Source organism: Equus przewalskii, chromosome 14 (genome assembly GCF_037783145.1).
Source record: "Equus przewalskii isolate Varuska chromosome 14, EquPr2, whole genome shotgun sequence".
NCBI lineage: Eukaryota > Metazoa > Chordata > Mammalia > Perissodactyla > Equidae > Equus > Equus przewalskii.
The window spans coordinates 39,534,458-39,557,438 of NC_091844.1; the positions used below are offsets into that span (position 1 = coordinate 39,534,458).

General features: G+C 43.0%; 2 protein-coding genes across 12 annotated transcripts in view; one reads left to right on the top strand and one right to left on the bottom strand.

The window, feature by feature from the left end:
• Positions 1-1,260, top strand: part of USP34 (ubiquitin specific peptidase 34) — a 253,192-nt gene extending 251,932 nt beyond the window's left edge. For all 8 annotated transcript variants that reach the window (XM_070572601.1, XM_070572605.1, XM_070572606.1 and 5 more), the window contains one exon: positions 26-1,260. In XM_070572601.1, coding sequence (XP_070428702.1) covers positions 26-621 — 596 coding nt within the window. In that variant the 3' untranslated portion in view covers positions 622-1,260. The remainder of the gene's footprint in view (positions 1-25) is intronic.
• On the bottom strand, positions 1,180-20,774 carry AHSA2 (Putative activator of 90 kDa heat shock protein ATPase homolog 2). Of its 4 annotated transcripts, none has more exons than XM_070572616.1 (10): positions 20,437-20,649; positions 18,915-19,105; positions 16,506-16,607; positions 7,560-7,645; positions 5,325-5,439; positions 4,193-4,281; positions 3,393-3,509; positions 2,889-2,990; positions 2,242-2,293; positions 1,180-2,098 (listed from the first exon to the last, which is right to left on the bottom strand). In XM_070572616.1, exons 1-10 carry the CDS (start codon positions 20,514-20,516, stop codon positions 1,926-1,928), a joined length of 1,107 nt encoding a protein of 368 aa, XP_070428717.1. In that variant the 5' UTR covers positions 20,517-20,649; the 3' UTR covers positions 1,180-1,925. The 4 variants fall into 4 exon arrangements, with proteins under 4 accessions (XP_070428717.1, XP_070428716.1, XP_008533483.1 ...); XM_070572615.1 differs by having other exon boundaries at positions 20,365-20,638; XM_008535261.2 differs by lacking the exon at positions 16,506-16,607 and having other exon boundaries at positions 20,437-20,774.
• Positions 20,775-22,981: the final 2,207 nt, after the last annotated feature.

The window sequence follows — 22,981 nt, forward strand, 5'->3', positions numbered from 1 at the left end:
TTTGTTTTGACGTTCATTTCCACAGATGATGAAGGGGCGACTCCTGTTAAAAGGCGGCGTGTGAGCAGTGATGAGGAGCATACTGTAGACAGCTGCATCAGCGACCTGAAAACAGAAACCAGGGAGGCCCTGACCCCAACCAGCACTTCAGACAACGAGACAAGAGACTCCTCAATTATCGATCCAGGAACTGAGCAAGATCTTCCCTCCCCTGAAAATAGTTCTGTTAAAGAATACCGAATGGAAGTCCCATCTTCGTTTTCAGAAGACATCAGGTCACAGCATGCAGAACAGTCCAACAATGGTAGATTTGAAGACTGTAAAGAATTTAAAGACCTCCCCTGTTCCAAGGATCCTAACCTAGCTGAGGAAGAGTCTGAGTTCCCTTCTACTTCTATCTCTGCGGTTCTGTCTGACTTAGCTGACTTGAGAAGTTGTGATGGTCCAGCTTTGCCCTCCCAGGACCCTGAGGCTGCTTTATCACTCAGTTGTGGCCATTCCAGAGGACTCTTTAGTCACATGCAGCAACACGACATTTTAGATACCCTGTGTAGGACCATTGAATCTACGATCCATGTGGTCACAAGGATATCTGGCAAAGGAAATCAAGCTGCTTCTTGACATTAGATGTAGCATGTCTACTTTTAAGGTTTCCCCCTCTCCCCCCAATGCTGTTTGTATAAGTTTTGCTTATTTCTGTTTTTGTGCTTCAGTTTGTCCAGTGCTCTCTGCTTGAATGGCAAGATAGATTTATAGGCTTAATTCTTGGTCAGGCAGAACTCCAGATGAAAAAAAATTTGCATCTTCAGTATACTTTCTAAAGGGCAATCAGATAATGGATATGTTTTATGTAATTAAGAGTTCACTGTAGTGGCTTTCATTTAATATGGCTGTCTGGGAGGAACAGGGTTCCCTGGCCCTGTACAATGTAATTTAAACCTACAGCATTTTTACTGTGTATAATATGGTGTCCTCTGTGCCAGTTTTGTACCTTATAATAGAGGCAGATTGCCTCCGATCGCTGTGGTTCTTATTATCGAAATTAAGTTTACTTGTATACGGAACAACCACAAGAAATTTGATTCTGTAAAGAATCCTCTTTAGCTGTGGCCTGGCAGTATATATAAATGGTGCTTTATTTAACAGAATACCTGTGGAGGAAATAAAGCACACTTGATGTAAAAATAATTGTTTTATTTTTATTGACATGACTGATTGCTATTCTGTGCACTTAATTAAACTGATTGTGATGACTTTTCATTTGTTTACATACGTTGCTTCAGTCTTCTCAGATGAAAGTAATGAGAACACTGTGACTGGGGGGAGCACTTACCCATCATATTCTAGTTTATTCGAACTATTTAGTGGCAGTCCAAAAAGTAACTTAATCCCCATAGACTTTTCAGTCCTCTCCACCCGGAAGTCAATAACTGTTGCAGGGAGAAGTCTAACAATACAGCCAACTCGCCCTCACTTCAACATACTCCTGAATGCAGCACGCCGCTGGCTCACTACCTAAGAGGTGCACACCTTAAGAACCCTGTGGTAAAATAAAGGAATAGTATCAATATGCCGTTTATTTTGTCTTCCTGAACTTAAAACTACAGCTGGAAGGAAGCTTGCCAGGACAAGCTGTAGCCTGGGAAACGTCAGCTGTCTGTACTCAGGGGCTCAGTCGTCTGTTCCCAGAGGAGCATCTAAGGGAGATAAGGTTAATACCTAATTTCAGGTTATTTGCTGCTTTTAACTCAATACAGAGTCTAGTCATAGTACAGATTCAAACAAACAGTGCTTTAAATTCTGTATAAGTCCATGGATTTCATCCAATATAAATTAAGAATTTGTTTTCTTTTTTAAAAGGAATAACAGGTAAACCTGACACTTTCTGCTTAGAAAAAGTAATGCCCATATAAAATCTAACTAATTCAACCATTTAGGGTGGTCAGCTGCAATAAACCTTTTATTTCTTCAAAATGCTGCTTCTGCCAACAGAATTTCATATTCTCTTCTTTACAGACAGGAACTCCTTTACAGTCCAATTGTAATTCTGTTTGCCCTGGAATAGGCACAAAATTCAGTGCAACTGTTGCATAGTGTTCTGGAAAAAAAAATAGGAAGCTTATCACTGCATTATGAAAAGGAACATTTATCCATATAGTACTACTACTAGCTTTTCACAGTGGGGGAAAAACAGCTTGAGTGTTTTTGGACTCATAACTAACAAAGGTACTAATAACATACCTTCTGGCCAGTTCCGACACCTCCATTTCATGACAATCTTTTTATTTGTTAACTGAAACAAAAGGGAAATTCCACTGAAAACATCTTTTAAAACTTCCTACAATATTACAACACAGAACACCAAATCCTTCCATTAAAACCCCTACATACTAAAAGTAATCAATGAACAACATACAGTCCCACTTTCCAGTTTATATGCCAGCACCATTGAGAATTCATCGTCCCTGATGCCAGAATGTCCCTAACAGCAGTAACATCAAGGATAAAAGTGTGGTAACATTGGTAACTAGAATAACTAGAATGTCAAGGATGAGGCAACTGACATTTGGCAATGCAGACCCTAGTGATTTAGGTAGCAGAAACCTGAAACTTCTAGACCAAGAATTGGGAGGAATTAACATTTGTTTCTTCTAAAACCATAAGCGTTTGCACAATTATGTGAAAACTAAGGCTTCATCTTTATCATTACTTGTTATATATGTAACTTTTTATTTGCTCTATAACCAACTTTATAAAGTTGTCAAGTTTCTGTGAGCTCAGATAAAAACCCAAAGCAAGTTACAAACAGCATGGATTAAAAAAAGCAGTATTAACCGAAAGAAGACTCAGTCCCGGCTTAACTTGTCTTTAACCCTAAGATTACTTACCAATTCTATATATTCACCGGTGATGTTCCCATCAAACATCTGGAATTTCCCTCCCTTTTCAACTTCTAATACAGCAGGAGATTTAGAAAATTTTTGCACCAACTAACCAAGCAGAACATACAGTAGACATGTTATTCCAGCACATGCTATCACCTTTTTAATCTAAAGTATTAATACAACAGTTACTGTGCTTTGGGGTTTCTTTTTTTCAATCCTGAATACATAGCTTTTACTTACAGCTTTTTCTACACTCTACTTCTCTTTCAGAGGGAGAAAACTCAGTAAATTAGTGTATCCCCTAAATCCTGATATATTCCCCCCAAATGCCCATCTTTTCCCCGCTCAAATTTTTCAGAAGCTATCCTAGAGACTTCTATCTCCATTATTCTAGATTCCTTCAATCAGAAAAACAAGGCCATATAGGAAACCAAAAACCAGCCCCAGTTCTGAGTGGCACATCTCCCCATGTCAGCAATTAAGAACCTAGCCTGAGAAGTAACTTACGTCCTTCACAGTAAAGATGCTGTACAGCTGCTCTGCAGCTGTGTCAAACAGTTCCGTCATGTGCACTGCCACAGTGGGAATCCTTACCCCCAACGCCACTGGAGATGAGGCCTGAATCTTGAGAAGAAGTTCCAAAGGGTAATTAGCATGCCAATAATAAAACACTAAAACACCAAATGCCACATTACCACTTCCAGACACATGGAAACAGCATGAAAAGCCACTTAGCACCATCAGTCCTGGTCTTTACTTTGGAAAAAGAGCTGACTGTTCCTATTAGCATTTTAGCTCTGTTCCACCCCCAGGCTATGGCTTCATACTCGACTCCTACTTGGACATCTAAATATGGCCCAGAGAGCATAAAGATGAGCAGATGAAGGACAAGAGCACTTCTCAAGCCCAAAGGGTGTCAATCTGCCACCGCCAGCTTCCAAGAACACAATCTAAAACCTCTCAATCCAAAAGTCTGGACAGAAGGTTCTTCCATTGTGGTATGTGAACCTCAAAGTCACCTGGTTTTGTAATCTGTTGTCTACCAAAGAACGCTACCTTTAGAACACTGCTGTAAACTAAATTCAATATTCAGCCCACAAAAAGCCCTGTTTATACATTCCCTTTCATCAAGGATGAAAGTCTCATTTCATCATTTCCAAAAAAAGTGGCAGGGACGCAAGGATGGATGAAGTGGCCCTCCTTGCTATCCTTTACAGTTCATCATGGAAGGGCTGTTTAGAGCTCTGAAGCATTCTCATTGCTCACCTGCTTTCCCCTCCCTACGTACTGGCCACCAGAGGTCATACCTGCAAGGGATTCACACTCAGTTTCCTTTTAACAGTCAATTCCTGGGTTGCCATAGCTTTCGTTGGTAAAATCATTCCCATTGTAAATTCTACAAAGAAACATGGGAAATGGTTTTAATAAAGAACTTTTTTCCTTTTCAGCACAAATAGTAAGGCAGAAACCCAAAACAGCAGATAAGAAAATAAAACTGCTATTTTTAAAAAGAACTCCTGTCATTTTGAGAATTTCAAGACCATTCTGTTTTCTTTCATATAAAACTAATCATTAACAACCTGAGTTCCACAGTAACAAATGCCTTTTGTTTTTTTCCAAACGCCTTTTATCTAGTCCTTGATAAAATAGCAAAATTTTCAAACGTTCTTTTCCAAAAAGTTCAGTTTTATACAACTTAACTAGTAGTAGCTTTATGGCCTTCACCCGCCGTTAAAACCACGCACTTTCTCATTGCTTCACCGTCACCCTCACAAAACTTGCCTCACAGTATTCAAAGTGGTGGGCCAGCCACACGTGTGGTTTCGTGGAAAAAGTGACAACCCTAAACCCTTCTATGCTAACACCTAGATATTCAGGTAGCAGAGTCCAGGAATGAGGTATAGACATATGGGCCCTGCTGGCCATTCTGCCTGGAAGGTGACTTTTCTAATTTAGGGAAGACAATAACCTCACTTTCGTGCACTGTAGGGATTATCTAGATAAATCTCAACTACACCTGTAATACCTGCAGTCACTTTCATTCATTCATTCAACAAAGATTAAGCACCTACTATGTGCTGGAGATAGAGCAGTACACAAGACAGACACCTTTCATGCCCTCATGGAACTTATAGTCTAGCAGGGAAGACAGACATTAAACAGGTAATTATACAAACAACTGATTAAATAATTATCATTCCAGAAAACTATTAACAATTCTGTAGGCAAAATGGTTCACGCTGTGTACAATACTGATAATCACCAATTATGGTCTTATTCATGACTAGCTCTCAACCCTCAGACTACACTTTAGCCTGCAGCATAAAGAGCTGTTTCTGGAGCCGTAAACATCAGCCTAACCTGGGAATCCAGAGTACAGAGCATAACTTGGGTAAACAGAAAAGGGACCCTCTGGTTCACAAGGAATGCCTTCTTTACCCGTCTTAAGTGCCTTCAGGTAATCTCCAAGGGCCTCCTTGACCCTGGCAGTGCCTGCAGTCTTCATAAGATCCTTCAGTATATCCCCATCTCCTTTCTTTTTACTCACACTCACCTACAAATCAGAAAAATACAAACCTAAGAAAAACCTGGTTTGATGTATTCTTTCAACTGGGACATATGGATGAGAGAAAAACTGTGATGGTGAGGGAAGAGGAAGAACTAGATATAAAAGGGATGTAACAAGTTTCTTCATAATAGTTTAAGAAGATGTGAGGGTTTTTTCATCAAGGGTCCACTGACTGGGTTGATGGCCAAATCTTGAATGGACTTCTTAGATCACAAACCTCTTAATTTGCATGCAGAATTTTATGTGTATATGTACATATGTATTATATTGATGACGAAGTCCATGGCTTTTATCAGGGTCTAGAAATGCGCTGTCAGAATGGTAGCCACTAGCCACACATGGCTATTAAGCACTTGAAATGTGGCTGGTCTGATTTGAGATGTGCTATAAGTGTAAAATAATATACATCAAACTTTGAAGACTTAGTAGGAAAAAACAATGTAAAACAATCTCCATAATTTTGATATTAATTACATGTTAAAATGGTATTTTTTTATATTTTGGGTTAAATAAAAAATATTATTAAAATTAATTGCACCTGTTTCTTTTAACTTTTTTAATATGGCTACTAGAAAATTTTAAATTCCATAAGTGGCTTGCATTATATTTCTACTGAACAGCGCTGGTCTAGAACCCAAAAGCGAGCGTAATTAGGAAATTCAAGTTCCCACATAGCATGGCCTTGAGCTACACGTTTTTGGCAGGGAGGAGAATTGAGGAGGAGGAGGGGGTGGGGGAGAGAGGAGGGATAGAAGGGGAGACGAGAGAGAAGGGGGGAGATGGAGAGGGAACCATCAAAATGCTGCTCTGGGGATGCTCTGTGGTCCTTCTTCTCAGAATGAAAAGAGGTGTTGGTTTGAAATCCTATGAAGTCCCTACGATTCAGTTGAGCTGGGCCTGGTCCCAAGTCCCAGTTCCAATCTAAAGAGTTTATTCTGTAATGCTACCAAGGGCTGAATCTAAAAAACCAGTTTAATATGCTGATGAAAAACTTCTCAGCTAATGGATCTAAATAAATATAGCCAAGTGAAATCACAGCCCCGGAGTATAGCAAGCACGTGTCTGAAGAGGTGTCTGAGACAGCACCACTTTCATGTTATTTTATAACCTTCAATAAAGGCAAGTCACAGACGTTGCTCATTATGATTTAGTTTTTATATCTTCGAAAGCCTTCACGTTGAATACATGCACCAATTAAAAAAGACCCTTTGTCAAACTATCTTCGTTTGGAAAATTTAGCTGCTGTACAAAAGGTCTCTCCCGAGAACCAAGCTTTCAGCTTAAAAAGGGCACTAACTGGGGCTGGCCCCGTGGCCGAGTGGTTAAGTTTGCGCGCTCCGCTGCAGGCGGCCCAGTGTTTCGTTGGTTCGAATCCTGGGCGCGGACATGGCACTGCTCATCAGACCACGCTGAGGCAGCGTCCCACATGCCACAACTACGAAGAATACACAACTATGTACCGGGGGGCATTGGGGAGAAAAAGGAAAAAATAAAAAAAAATCTTTACCAAAAAAAAAAAAAAAAAAGGGCACTAACTGAAAACCAAGCTTGAGAGTTACACAAGGCTCCACCTCCCAAAGAACTAGGAGAGCCAGTCAAAAGCAACACATACTAACTAACCAGTTTACAAAAAACCATGAGATATAACCAAGGGAGATCACAGCAAAGAGAATTTTCACTATTAAAGGGAAACAGCAAAGATACAGGGGAGGAGAAACAAACTCCCATTCACCAAGCTGTGCATGCAGACTGAGCACTTTACAGTACATACACTCTCGTTGATCTGATAACACCCCTGAAAGATGAATTAACCCCGTTTCACAGAAGAGGAGGCCTTGGAGGGTGCAGTCACCTGCCCCACACCTGGTCCTTGGGGGCAGTCTAGGGCTTCCTGGGCTTACCCTCGTTCCTATACCACTCTGCCCCACACCTCATGCTGCCCCCACATCACAGCAATCCTCGGCAAACGAGCCCTCCACAACTCACCAAAACTACGGCACAGGAATCACACAGTCTGAGAAACAGTTTTTCAAATGCCCAACATCTATAGCAGAAGCTTAATTTAAAAAAAAAAGAAGAAAGAAAAACTCCATCGGATGCCTCACCTCGGTGTCATCTATTTCATTTTCTTCAGAAAGGCTGGGTATTTCAACCAATCCCTTGTGCTTCACACCAGATTCTTTAATTATACCTAAAATGAGCAAAATGTGTTCTTCAATTACAAAGTCACAACCAGATTATGCAAAACTGCCGTGCCTAAGTGAACAGCCCACCCTCCTCACAGGGGGCCACCACTGCTGGAAACAAGGCAAGCTCAAGGCTTTACCACCACACAAGTGCCAAAACTGACCCTGTTCTCCTGGCCCACATCAGAGGTAAGCAGCCAAGACAGTGGGGCAGGACCTGGCCAATGCCAGGTGGAAGCATGCGGTTGGAGCAAGCGAGTCTGTAACCAATGTTTCTTTTTTCCTCACCCGATATTCTTTACCAGGTCAAAGCAGGATGAAGAAGAGTCACAAACAGGATGGAAGGACAGAAAAGGACAATGAGTTTTAACCATGGAAAGAGTGAGGGGAGGGAAGTTGTAGCTTGGGAAGTTCTGTGTGGACTCCATGAAGCTGGATTTCTTTCAAACCAGAGTGTTGATTTCAGTGACAACATCAGGATGGTAACATAAGTTATTCCTGACTCTCCCTCACAAGACTAACTAGCAGCTATCCATTGACAAGACACCACTGGGAAAATCCCAGAACCCAGAGGTGAGGCTGAGGCACCCTCCTGGACAGAGACAGAGAAGGACTGTGTTAGGAGGGGAGAAGTGGTAACTCTGACCAAATCGCCCCTCACCCAGACCAACCAGAGCCACACTCAGAGGGCCCCCCAGTGGTTTCTCCAGTGTGAAAAGAGAGCACAAGGTGGACATCCAGGCTCCTCAACACTGTCGGATGCTTCCTGAGAGGCCCACTTGGGTATCACCTCACTGGGACAACCAGGAATCAGATAGAGACAGAGAAGTGGGGCAGGGCTTTCAGCAACCAGTGCTCAAATCTTGGTGGACCATGCTCCTCCTTCCAGCAATACATGAGCAGAGATCCCAGCCAGCGACTCTGCCTATCTGCAAAGCCAAGCTGGTAGCCCTATCTGGCCAGGGAGCTCAGCTGGCAATTCTGCCCAATTTGGGTCCCCAGTCAACTGGCTGAAGCCAACTTTGGAGCTCATTTGACTGCCCCACCCGGTGAAGGAAACAAATTCACAGCCCCACTCAACTGCTGAGCATAGCCTCCAGTCCTGACGATCCAGGAAGCCTGACCAGAGAACCTCGGCAGCCACAAGAGCCCATCCCTACAACCCCACTTGGAGCCAAACCAGCAACCCTCCCCAATTGTTGAGCATAGCCTCTGGCCCTGCATAACCAGGGAGCCTGAAGAGTAACCCTAATCAGCCTCAGAGCCCAGCCTACAGCCCTGCTCTATTGCTAAACACTGCTTGTAGCCTCACCCAGACAGTGAGCCCAGACAGCAACCCCACCCAACTGCAGAGCACAGTCTCTAGCCCCACCCAATGGCAAGATACAGCTGGAGGTCCCTTCTGACCAGAGAGCCCAGCCAGCAACCTTGCTCAACAGTGGAGCATAGCCAGCAGCCTACTTGATCAGGAATCCAAACCTGCAGACCTGCCCAACTTCAGGGCACAGTGTGCGTCCCTACCTGATGGCAGATCACAGCCTGAGGCTAGGTATGACCACAAAGCACTACCTGCAGCACCACCTAAACAGAGTCTAGCCAGTGGCACCATCTGGTCAGGGAGCATAGCCTGAGACCCCATTCAATCAGGAGCAACTGTTGAGCCCAGCCTGCAGCCCTGCCCAATCACAGAGTACAACCGGGGCACTGCCCTGGCAGGGAACATAGTCAGTGACCCTGCCTGACCAGAGGTAATTGCAGAGCCCAGCTAGTGGCCCCACGTGATGGTGGAGCACAGCCACCAGCCCCGCCCAATCAGAGAGCCCACCTAGCAGCCCACTTAAACATGGAGCCCAGCTAGCAGACCCACCCAACCACAGAGCCCCTCCAGCAATAATGCCCACCCCCAACCTCAGAGCAAGGGCAGTGGCCCCACCCACTGGAGACCCTGACAGCAAGCCCTGTCTGTCCATGGATGGTACCAGCAGACCTGCCCAGTAACCCAAGCTGAGCTCAATGTTGAAGGTCTCTCCCTGCTGAAGCAAACCTGTAAAGTCTGGAAGACGAGACCATTTATTTATATGTGCAGACACCAATGCAAGGAATCAAGGCTCAGGAAGAATCAGGTAAACGTAACACCACCAAAGGAAACTAATAAAGCTCCAATAACTGACCTAAAGAAATGGAGACCTATGAACTATGGGACCAGGAATTCAGAATAAACCTCTTAAAGAAGTTTTAACTTAAGTTCTTGTGAACTACAAGAACACACAGACAGAAAACTAAATGCAACTGGGAAAACAATGTGTGAACAAAATGAGAAGTTCAGCAAAGAAATAAAAACCACCCAAAAAACCCCAAAACAGAAATCCTAGATTCAAAGAATACAATGACTGAACTTAAGAATTAAAGAGAGCTTCAACAACTAACTTAACCAAGCAGAAGAAAGAATTAGTGAACTAGAAGGCAGGCTATTTGAAATTATCCAGTCAGAAGAACAAAAGAAAAAAGAATGAACAGAATGAAGAAAACCTCCGGGACCTATGGGATACCCATTAAAAGAAACAATATATGCACTGCAGGAATCCCAGAATGAGAAGAGAAAGAGAACACAACAGAAAGTCTATTTAAAGCAATAATGGGTGAAAACTTCCCAAACCTGGGGAGAGAAATGGACATCCAGATACATGACGACCAACAGACCCCCAAATAGGTTGAACCCGAAAAGGGTTACACCAAGACACATTATTATTAAGCTGTCAAAAGTCAAAGTCAAAGAGAGAACTTTGAAAGCAGCATGAGAAAAGCGACTCATCACATATAAAGGAGCTTCCATAAGGCTTACAGGCAGATTCTGCAACAGAAACTTGACAGGACAGGAGTGGGACGATATATTCAAAATATTGAAAGAAACGACTGTTGACCAAGAACACTATACCCAGCAAAGCTGTCCTTCGGAAATGAAGGTGAAATAAAGACTTTCCAAAACAAACAGAAGATGAGGGTGTTCATCACTACTAGACCTGCCTTCCAAGAAAGCTAACAGGCATTCTTCAAGCTGAAATAAAAGGATGCTAATTAGCATCATAAAAACACATGAATGTGTAAAACTCACTGGTAATAGTAAATATATAGTCGAAGTCAGATTATCTATCATTGCAATGGTGCTGCGTAACTCACAACTCTACTTTAAAAGTTAAAAAAAATATTAAAAATAAATATAACTCCAATAATTTGTTATTGCATACACAATATAAAAAAGATGCAAACTGTAATATCAATAACCTAAAATGTAAGAGAGGAAGCATACATTTCTGTATGCTATCAAAATTAAGTTATTTTAAATAGGATGTTATAAATATAAGATATTTTATGTAAGCCTCAGGATATCCACAAAGGAAAAACTTGTAGTAGATACACAAAAGATGACGACAAAGGAGTCAAAGCATACCACAACAAGGCAGGAAATCACCAAGGAAGATGGCAAAAGAGAAAGTAAGGAACATAAGGCCTACAAAACAGTCAGAAAACAATCTACAAAATGGCAAGAGTAAGTCTTTACCATCAATAATTTAAACATAAATGGATTAAATTCTCCAATCAAAAGACAGAGATTGGCTGAATGGATTAAAAAAAAAAAAAAAAAAAAACAAGATCCAACAATATGCTGCCTATAAGAAACTGACTTTAGCTTTAAGGACACACATAAACTGAAATAGGAAGGGATGGAAAAAGATATTTCAAACAAATAGTAACAAAAAGAAAGCAGAAATAGCTACACTTATATTAGACAAAATAGACTTTAAGCTAAAAATGGTCAAAAGAAACAAAGAGGGTCACTATATAATGCCAAAAGGGTCAATTCATCAAGAAGATACAACAATTGTAAATGTTTACGCACCCAACATTGGAGCACCTAAATATATAAAGCAAATACTAACAGAACTAAAAGGAAAAGGAGCAGCAATACAATAATAGTTGGGGACTTTAATACCCAACTCTCAACAGTGGATAGATCATCCAGACGAAAACCAATAAGGAAGTAGCTGATCTGAACAACACTAGACCAAATAGACCTAACAGACATACAGAGAACACTCCATCCATCAGAATACAAATTCTTCTCAAGTGCCCACAGAACATTTTCCAGGATAAATCACGTTAGACCACAAAACAAGTCTCAACAAATTCAAAAAGACAGAAATTATAATAAGTATCTTTTCGAACTACAATGGTATGAAACTAGAAATCAAAAACAACAGAAAAGCCAGAAAATTCACAAATACATAGAAATTAAAAAAAAAAAAAAAACCAGTCCTGAATATCCAATGGCTCAAAGAAATCAAAAGGAAAATTTTTAAAATATCTTGAAACAAATGAAAATGGAAATACAACAGACTAAAACTTATGGGATGCAGCAAAAGCAGTTCTAAGAGGGAAGTAGGTGGCAATATACACATACATCAAGAAAAAAAGAAAGATCTCAGAGCTTCCAGGTTGGCAGGCGTGCCTGGAGAGCGCATGGAAGCTCTGCACCCTTTCCCCATACCTTGCCCTGTGCATCTTTTCCACCTGGCTGTTCCTGAGTTATATCCTTTTATAATTAACCAGTAATCTAGTAAGTGGAAAATTAAAAAAAAGCTCAAATAAAGAATGTAACTTTACAGCTCAAGGAATTAGAAAAACAAGGACAAACTAAGCTCAAAGTTAGCAAAAGAAAGAAAATAATAAACAATCTACAGATTCAATGCAATCTCCATCAAAATTTTGATGGCATTTTTCACAGAAATAGAACAAATAATCCCAAAATTTGTATGGAACCACAAGAGACCCCTAATAGCCAAAGCAATCTTCAGAAAGAACAAAGCTGGAGGCATCATACTTCCTGATTTCAAACTACATTACAAAGCTATAGTAATAAAAATAGTACGGTACTGGCATAAAAACAGACACATAGATCAATGGAAGAGAATGGAGAGCCCAGAAAACCCACACATATGTGGTCAATTAATCTACGATAAAGGAGCCAAGAATATACAATGGGGAAAGGACAGTCTCTTCAATAAGTGGTATTGGGAAAACTAGGTAATCACAAGCAAAAGAGTTAAACTGGAGCACTATCTTATCTTATACGCAAAAACTAACTCAGGGCCAGCCTGGTGGTGCAGCAGTTAAGTGTGCACATTCCACTTCGGCCGCCTGGGGTTCGCCGGTTCAGATCCCTGGTGCAGACATGGCACCGCTTGGCAGGCCATGCTGTCGTGGGCGTCCCACATATAAAGTAGTAGAGGAAGATGGGCACGGATGTTAGCTCAGGGCCAGTCTTCCTCAGCAAAAAAAGCAGGATTGGCAGCAGATGTTACCTCGGGGCTAATCTTCCCCCCTCCCCAAAAAAACAAACCAACTCAAAATGAATTAAAGGTTTGAATGCAAGACCTGTAACTATAAAACTCTTAGAAGAAAATACAGGCAGTAAGCTCCTTGACATCAGTCTTGGTGATGATTTTTGGACTTGACACCAAAAGCAATAAATAAATAAGTGGGACTAGTCAAACTGAAGAGCTTCCACACAGCAAAGGAAACTACCAACAAAATGAAAAGACAATCTACTGAATGGGAGAAAATACTTGCAAATCATATCTGATAAGGGGTTAATATCCAAAATATATAAAGAACGCATATAACTCAATGACAAAAAATAGACAGATTAAAAAATGGGCAGAGGATCTGAATAAACATTTTTCCAAAGAAGACATACATGGCCAACAAGTACATGAAAAGGTGCTCAACCTCACTAATTATCAGGGAAAAACAAATTAAAACCACAATGAGATAACCTCACCCATGTTACATGGCTATTATCAAAAAGAAAAGAAATAATGAGTGTTGGTGAGAATGTTGAGTAAAATGAACCCTTGTGCACTGCTAGTGGGAATGCAAATTGGTGCAGCCACTATGGAAAACAGTATGGAGGTTCCTCAAAAAATTAAAAATAGAACTACCCTATGTTCCAGCAATTCTACTTCTGAATATATATCCAAAGGAAATGAAAACACTAATTCAAAAAGATATATGCACCCCCATGTTCAGTGCAGCATTACTTACAAGAGCCAAGACATGGAAGCAACCTAGATTTCCATCGATGGGTGAATGGATAAAGAAAATGTGGTGTATATATATATAAAATGGAACATCATTCACAAAAAAGAAGGAAATCTTGCCATTTGTGACAACATGGATAGACACTGAGGGCATTTTGCTAAGTGAAACAAGTCAGACAGAGAAAGACAAATACTGTATGATCTCACTTATATGTAGAATTTTTTTTTTTAATTCATAGATACAGAGAACAGATTGATGGTTGCCAGAGGCTGAGGGGGCAGTGAGCAAAATGGGTAAAGGTGGTCAAAGCACAAACTTCCAGTCACAAAATAAGTCAGTCATGGGGCCGTAACGTACAGCACGGTGACTATAGTTAATAATACTGTACTGTATGTTTGACAGTTGCTAAGAAAGTAAATCTTAAAAGTTGTCATCACAAGAAAAAAAGAAAAATTTGTGGTCTGGTGGTTAAGATTCCGTGCTTTCACCACTGCAGCCTGGGTTCACTTCCTGGTCAGGGAACCACACCACCCATCTGTCGGTTGTCACACTGTGGCAGCTGTGTGTTGCCATGATGCTGAACACTATGCCACCAGTATTTCAAACACCAGCAGGGTCACCCATGGAGGACAGGTTTCAGTGGAGCTTCCAGACTAGGAAGAAGGACCTGGCCACCTACTTCTGAAAAAATAAAACCCAACAAAAACCCTATGAACGGCAGCGGAGCATTGTCTGATATAGCACCAGAAGGTGAGAGGACGGCACAGAAAGATCAGGCAGGGCTCCACTGTGCTGTACACAGGGTTGCTGGGAGTCAGAATTGACTCAACAGCACTAACAACAATAAAAGTATGGTGATGGATGTTAACTAGACTTAGAGTGGTGATTGTTTCACGATGTATATGAATATCAAATCATTATTTTGTATACCTGAAACTAACATAACGTTATATGTCAACTATCTCAACAAAAAAAGAAAAGAAATAATAAAGATTGTAGAAGAAATGAAAGAGAATAAGAAAACAATAGAAAAGATTAATAAAACTAAGAGTTGGTTCTTTGAAAAGATAAACAGTATTGACAAACCTTTAACTAGACTAAGAAAAAAAAGAGGGCCCAAATAAGTAAAATTATAAATGAAAGAGGAGACATTACAACTGATAGCACACAAATATAAAGGATAATTATACTACAAACAATTACAGGCCAACAAACTGGACCACCTAGAAGAAACGGATAAACTCCTAGAAACACGTCACCTACCAAACCTGAATCAGGAAGAACTAGAAACTCTGAACATACCAATTAAGATTAAGGAGATTGAATCAGTAATCAATCAAAAACCTCTCAATAAAGAAAAGCCCAGGACCAGATGGTTTCACTGGTGAATTCTACCAAACACTTAAAGAATAATTAACACCATTCCTTTTCAAATTCTTCCAAAAACTGAAGAAGAGGGAACACAGGCAAACTCATTTTACAAGGCCAGCCTTACCCTGATACCAAAGCCAGATAAGAACACTACAAGAAAAGAAAATTACAGACCAACTATAAGACACTGATGATGCAAACTGAAGAAGACACAAATAAATGGAAAGATATCCCATGTTCATGTCTTGGAAGAATTAATATTGTTAAAACATCCATACTACCCAAAGCCATCTATATATTCAATGAAATCCCTATCAAGACCCCAATGGCATTTTTTACAGAAGTAGAAAATACAATCCTAAAATTCAACAGAACCACAAAACACCCCAAATAGCCAAAGCAATCATGAGAAAGAACAAAGCTGGAGGCATCATAATTCCTGACTTTAAACTTTACTGCAAAGCTATCGTGATCAAAACAGTATGGTATTGGCATAAAAAAAATCAAGACCCCATGCATACAAAAATCAATAAACCCATGCATACATGGTAACCTGTTTGACAAGGCAAGTATACTCAATGGGTAAAAGATAGTCCCTTCATTAAATAGTGCTGGGAAAACTGGGTATTCACATGCAAAAGAATGAAATTGGACCCGTACCTTAGACCACTCACAAAAATGAGCTCAAAATGTATTAAAGACTTAAATATAAGACATGAAACCATAAAATTTCTAGAAGAAAACACAGGGGAAAAACTCCTTGATGTTGGTCTTGGCAATGATTCTTGGATGTGACACCAAAAGCACAAGCAACAAAAGCAAAAGTAAGTGAGACCAGTCAAACTAAAAAGCTTCCACACAGCAAAGGAAATCATCAACAAAATGAAAAGGCAACCTACTGAATGGGAGAAAACATCTGCAAACCTTATCTGATAAAAGAGTTAATATCCAAAATATGTAAGGAATACAACTCAATAGGAAAAAAATAAATAATCCCATTTTTAAAATGGGCAAAGGAGGGGCTGGCCCCGGGGCTGAGTGCTTAAGTGTGCACCCTCCGCTTTGGCAGCCCAGGGTTTGTGGGTTTGGATGCCAGGCACAGACCTGGCACCACTCATCAAGCCATGCTGTGGAGGCATCCCACATAAACTGGAGGAAGACTGGCACAGATGTTAGCTCCACTGCAGTCTTCAAAAGTAAAAAAAAAAGAGAAAGATTGGCAACAGATGTTAGCTCAGGGCCAGTCTTCCTCAAAAAAAAAAAATAGGGCAAAGGATCTAAATAGACATTTATGCAAAGATATTCAAATGGCTGACAGGTACATGAAAAGGCATTCAACATCACCAATCATCAGGGAAATACAAATCAAAACCACAATGAGATATCACCTCTTACCTGTTAGAATGGCCATTACGGAAAAGAGATGAGCACTGGTGAGGATGTGGAGAAAAGGGAAGTCCAGTGCACCGTTGGTGGGAATGTAAACTGCTGCAGCCACTACGGAAAACAGTATGAAGGTCCCCCCAAAATTAAAACTAGACTTACTATATGATCCAGCAATTCTGCTTCTGGGTATATATTGAAAGGAAATGAAATCACTATCTTGAGGAGACATTTGCACCCTTTTGTTTACTGCAGCATTATTTACAGTAGCCAAGACATACAAGCAATTGAAGTGTCCATTGATAGACGAATGGATAAGAAAATGTGGTGTATATATATTATTATTTTACATATATATATAAACTACATTTAATATATTATATGTAGTTAATATACATATTACATATTATTCAGCCATAAAAAAGAATGAAATCCCTCCTTTTGTGACAACATGGATGGACCTTGAGAGCACTATGCTTAAGTGAAATAAGTCAGAGAAAAACAAATACTACATGATCTCATTTATATGTGTAAAAAACCAAACTCACAGAAACAGAGAGTAGCTTGGCGGAGGCAGGGGAGGAAGGTGAAGGCGGTCAAGGGACACAGAGGGTGCCAACTTTCAGTCACATGCTAAGTTCTGAAGACGTACCGGACAGCATGGCGACGACCGTTAACCATACTGCACTGTGTATCTGAAAGCTGTCAAGAGGGTAAATCTTAAAAGTTCTCAACATACACACAAAAAAACTGTAGCTGTATGAGGTGATGGATGTGTTAACTAACCTTATTGTGGTAATCATGTCACAATATAAACACATACCAAATCAACATACTGCACACCCTCAACTTAGAGAATTATATCTCAATAAAGCTGGAAAAAATGAAATTAAAATTTAATTAAAAAAAGAAAAACAAGACCAGAGTGTTGCCTCCTCCCCAGCGGGTCCCACTTGCCACCTCTGGGACTCACCGCTGAAGGAGAACGCACAGGGGGTCAGGGCAAGCCCTGTTCAGCCTGCCCTCTGGCTGCTGCCTGGAAGTGGCTGGGTCTTATCTTGCAAAGGAGCTGGTTGTTGCTTTGAGCTTAGGAAGATGGAAGACATACAAGGCCATGAGCTTCCTCTGGGCCCTCAGAGCTGAGTGGGGAGGGGGGGTGGATAGAGGCCAAAGGTCACCTTACTGGTGGCTGCTCTCTAAAAAGGAGCTGACTCCTGGGCTAAGGCCCAAAATTTAACACAGTGCCATCCTCCAGGACCACATCTCTCCCTCCGTCCTCCTCTTCCTTCATCTTCACATCCACGGTTATTTCAGTGAGTATTTACTGAGCATAGACTGTGTACCCAGCCAGCAGCTAGGCACCACAAGAGACATTTATTCATTCAACCAACACACAACATTCTAGACAGTGATCTGGGCCTGGAAACAAAATCCATCAACCCCTAACCAAAAGACAGGAAGAGTGGAAACAACCCAACATCCATCAACTGATGAAGAGATAAACAGTGTGCTTTATCTGTACAAGAGGATATCCATCCAACCATAAATAGGAATGAAACCTGCTGCAGCATAGATGAACCTTGAAAACATTACGCTAAGTAAAAGAAGCCAGTCACAAAAGACCACTCTCTCTGATTCCATTCATATGAAATGTCCAGGACAGACAAATCCAGAGAGAGAGAAAAGAGATTAGTGGCTGCCGAAGACCGAGGGAGTGATTGCTAATGGGTCCACGGTTTTTTGGGAGTGATGAAAATGTTCTAAAATTTATTGTCGCAAAGGCTGCACAACTCTGTGAATATACCGAAAACCACTGAATTGTGCGCTTTAAACGGGTGAACTGTATGGGATGTGAAGCATATCTCGACAAAGCTGCTATTTTAAAAAGATCTCTGCCCTGATGAATGGGGGTAAGAAGGGGAACCAGAACAATAAACAAAATACTTAAGTAACCATATATAGTACACCAAATATCAGTGCTTTGGGGATAGATAAAGCAGGGAAGAAAGACAGGACAAGGAAGGGATCTGCAATTTTTATAGGATGGAGACAGGTGGCTTCGATCATGACAAAGACCAGAAGGACTCGAAGGAGCCAGCAGGCAGCTATCTGGGGGCAGAGAGCTCCAGGCAGCAGGTCCAGGAAACTCCAGTGCTCACAGTGCCTGGCAGACCAGAGTCCCCTGAGAGCAAAGAGCTCTGAGCAGCTGAGTGCTGGGAGAAAGGGAGCCCCCTACTTGTCGGACAAAGAACTCCAGGTGCGGTAAGGGTGTCCGGAACCACGAACACCAGTTCAGGGGCCAGTCAATCCCAGGCCCACAGCAGGAGTTCTAAAACTATCTGCCGAACGAATGAATAATGACTCAACCAGCTCTGCGCCAAGGCTGCCTCTAGCCCTACCTGTACCCTGAGGCGCCATTACCTTTCCAGCTTAGTTTGATGTTCCACTCATAGAAGAAAATCAGCTTTCCTTTGCGGCTGCTGCAGGAAGCCTCGCCTTCCACCTGCTTCAGCTCACTGATCTCACAGCGGCCAGCTTCATTCTCCACAATGATGCCCACCAGGAGCTCATGGAGCTTCCCCTTGGACCAGCTAGTGGCATCCCGCTCTGTCCTGCCAGGGACCAGAAGGGCAGAGCCATGAATGGAAGCCCCAGCTAATCTCCACACGCCCGGCCTGGGGCAGCAGGGTAAATGCCCAGACCCGGCCAAGCCCAGCCCGAGTCCTCTCAAGTGGCCTTGAGAGGCCTGCCACGCTCAAACTTACACACATGCTTCTCAAACCAGCTTTCTACTATATATTTTTTAATCCTCCTCCTTGGTTCCTTGAGACCGGCGTCCACTAGGTAAAGTAGTACTTTGGTTTAAAAACACTGGCTCATTTTGGGGGAAGGGGGTCTAGCAATCTCATCCGTTGGAAATGGATGGGCAAAGCCTGAGCCATAAAAAAAGGCACTAATGACTGAAACAATTTTAATCATAACAAGACAAATTACCAACAGTTTTCACACATATATTATCTCATGCAATCTTCCCAAGTAATGTCCCCATTTTAGGGAGTAGAAATGAGCGGAGATTAATTCATGACCTATCCACGGGGACAGGACTAGGAAAGGAGAGGTCAGCTCTTCTGAGCCCCAGGCTAGGGCTGCCCCAGTAAAGGAGCCCCTCACAGGCTGACAGCTTTGCTCCGCCTTGGACCTGCCTCAGCATCACCCTGATGGCCTGGAGGTAACAGAGCCCTCAGAGGAGCAGGACAGAGAGCATCACTTTCTGAAGCTCTGGGGGAGACCCGGCGGCAGAAATCAGCCCCCGTTCCAGATGAGGTACAAAAAGGATGGGTAACTTGTTCAAATTCCTAGAAGGCAGGGCTCACAAGAAGCCCATCAAGTTAGACGTAGAGTTGAGATCCAATTCCTGTTCTTTCCACTACACACACACACACACACACACACACTCTCTCTCTCTCTCTCTCTCACTCTTTCTGGCTCCCTTTTAACTCCCAGAAACATCCAGAGGGTTGGCTGTGGAGTGGGGGAAGAGAAGTGAAGCTCTTAAGGTCATAGACTGTCCAAGTTGAAGAGAGAGGCCAGAAGTCATTCCTGGGGTCCAACCCAACTTCCAGAAAGAGGAAAGGGAAGTCCCAGAGCCAGTGCAGGCAAGATCCCAGGGCTCCAGACTCTGGGCTCTCCCAGACCCTGAGGCTAACGAGGAGCCGCTCTTAAAGCGGCTGGGGGAGCGGAGGGCGAATCCTCTGCACCTGTGCAGGTCCCGCCCCACGGCGGGATCCCCGCGGCCCGGGAAACGCCCCGAGAGCCCCGGCCTCCCTCCCCGCAGGGCACGGGGCGCCGGGGACTTGCAGGGGGTCCCCACCGTCCCGCCCCGCGGCTCCGGAGCGAAGAGGCCGGGAGCCGCCTCCCCGGCCCGGCCGCCGCCCGGCCGCACCAGTGCCAGTTGTTCACGTTGGTGCCGTCCTCCCGCTCCTCCACGATCCAGCGCGGGTCCCCCTGGCCCCACTTGGCCATGCCTGCGCGACCGGCGCGACCTCGGCGGAGAACAAGGAAGGGCCGCGGCGGCGGCGGTTCGGCTCAGTCCCCGACGCTTCCGGCCTCCGAGCCCGGAATGAGAGCGCTCGCAGCGCCCAGAAAGTGCCAGAAATCCCCGCCCCCTGCACCGCCCCGCCCAGCCGCGGAGCTCCGAGGGAGCCGGGGCCGGAGACGGGCTCCGAGAGGCGGGGTCGCGGGGCGGGGCGGGGCGGTGCAGGGGCGGGGGAGTCTGGGCCCGGGAGGCGGGGCCCGGGGATCGGCGGAGGGCGGGGACCAGAGACTGGGGGCGGGGGCCGGGGAGAGGGGTCCGAGACCCCGAGCTGGGGAGGGGAGATCCGGGAGGCCGGGGCAGGTGTGTTGGGTGATCCCGGCCCCGCTGCGGGACTCGCAAATGCAGGGACCAGGAAGGGAGGACCTCGGCCCCCTCCTAAAGGCCGAGACGCCTCTCAAGGACTCATTATTGTTGCTGCAATGATTCTTTTCAGTGCTAGCGCGCCGGGCGGCGAGAAAGAGGCGCCTGAGAGCGGTACTGGGGATGACGACAGGAAGTGGCTGTCAGGCTGTCACTGACCGCGCTAACTGTATTTAGTGACCCTGGTCCTCGAGGCTACGACCCAAGCACTTGATCACTCTGTCTGCTGTGCGACCGACTTGAGGTCGGGGCGCGCCCGCGGTGTGAAGTGCTCGCCGCCGAGCACTCCCTCTTTCCACCACACGCACGTTTTGTCTGAAAGTTCCCGCAGAGTCGGTGCGCTGTGGTTCTTGTGCCTTTCCCACCCCTGTCCAAGCGGCACGAGCTCCCAAGTTCCCAGTTACTTCAGGAAGGTTTACGTTTTATTCATGTAATAATCCTTTGTACAGGACGAAAGAATGTGATTTCAAGCCTATATTATTGAAGCTTGATGCAATTTTACAATAATTAAGTGGATATTAATGATTCCTTTAACGAATTTTCACCTTCTAGCAAAAACTTTGCACCAACCATTTGGAAAATGTTACTCAGGGGTCTGCGGATATTAACCAGCAAGGAGAACGGGTATGACAATGAAAGGGTGGAAGTACCTGACTGTTGAGTTGCCCTTGGGTGACCTGCCCTTTGCCTGTGGTCTGTGCTGGTCAATGAAATAGACTGTCTGGTGGAGAACATTTTTCTCCTTTTGTTTACTGGAGTTATTACATCCCAACATCATTTTCCAAAAAGCTATGACAGTTATGTAAACAGACTGCTTCAAAGCGTTTTGACCCCAAAACAAAATGACATTTTGATTTCACCTTTTACTTTACTTCACCAAAGGCATGGACAGCTAACACAAGATATCCAATAGAAAAGAATGGCAATGGCACCATTTTCTTGTGGATTAGTTGTTCATCTTTTATCCAATTCTTAAAGAATATTACTGATAGAACGTTTCACGGTAGGATTTAGAGCTAAAGTATAATTGGTACCTGGGGGAAAATAAGACTTACCAGAGAACTTACAAAGACCGAAGCTAGAATCACTAAAATTTTATGCAGACAAAAAAATTTTGTAATGTTTAATCAAAAAGAATTTATCCCAATGGAAATAATTTTATTAAAATGTAAATGGAAAATGTATTCCATGTGAATAATTGATCAAGAATTAAATTGGCCTAAAAGAATTTGCTCCGAAAAGTAATCTCACAAAGAAAATCTTCAGAATTAATGTAATTATTATTAAAATATTTGGCTTTAAAAAATTGAGTCAAGGGTCTCAAAGAGATATCTGTACACCCATGTTCATAGCAACATCATTCACACGAACTAAAACGCAGAAGCAACCCAAGTGTCCATCCACAGCTGAATGGATAAGCAAAATGTGATAGCTACCTACAATGGAATATTACTCATCCTTAAAAAGGAAGGAAATTCTGATTTATGCTACAACATAGATGAACTTTGAGGTTCATATTGCTATTAATGTGAATTCAGCATAACATTATGTTAAGTGAAATAAACCAGTCACAAAAAGATAATACTATGTGATTCCACTTATCTGAAGTATTTAGAATAGTCAAAATCACGGAGACAGAAAGAATGGTGGTTACCAGGGGCTGGGTGGAGGGGGGCACAGGGCGTTATTGTTTTCTGGGTCTAGAGTTACGGTTTTAGGAGATGGAAAGGTTCTGGAGATGGACAGTGGTGATGGTAGCACAACACTATGAATGTTTTTTTTTTTTTTAAAGATTGGCACCTGGGCTAACAACTGTTGCCAATCTTTCTTTTCTTTTCTGCTTTATCTCCCCAAACCCCCCCTGTACACAGTTGTATATCTTAGTTGCAGGTCCTTCTAATTGTGGGATGTGGGACGCCACCTCAATGTGGCCTGACGAGCAGTGCCATGTCCATGCCCAGGATCTGAACCCTGGGCCGCCACAGCGGAGCACGCGAACTTAACCACTAGGCCGGAGCCGGCCCCTATGAAT

Bases quoted from the DNA above. Each gene is read 5' to 3' on its own strand.
- AHSA2 (XM_070572615.1), bottom strand. From the start codon at position 20,516: ATGGCCAAGTGGGGCCAGGGGGACCCGCGCTGGATCGTGGAGGAGCGG. The intron at 4,282-5,324 runs GTAAAGAAGGCA...GTTTCTTTGTAG, and splicing joins CCTGAAGGCACTTAAGACGG to AATTTACAATGGGAATGATT. The intron at 2,099-2,241 runs GTATGTTATTAG...TTTTTTTTCCAG, and splicing joins GTGTCGGAACTGGCCAGAAG to AACACTATGCAACAGTTGCA.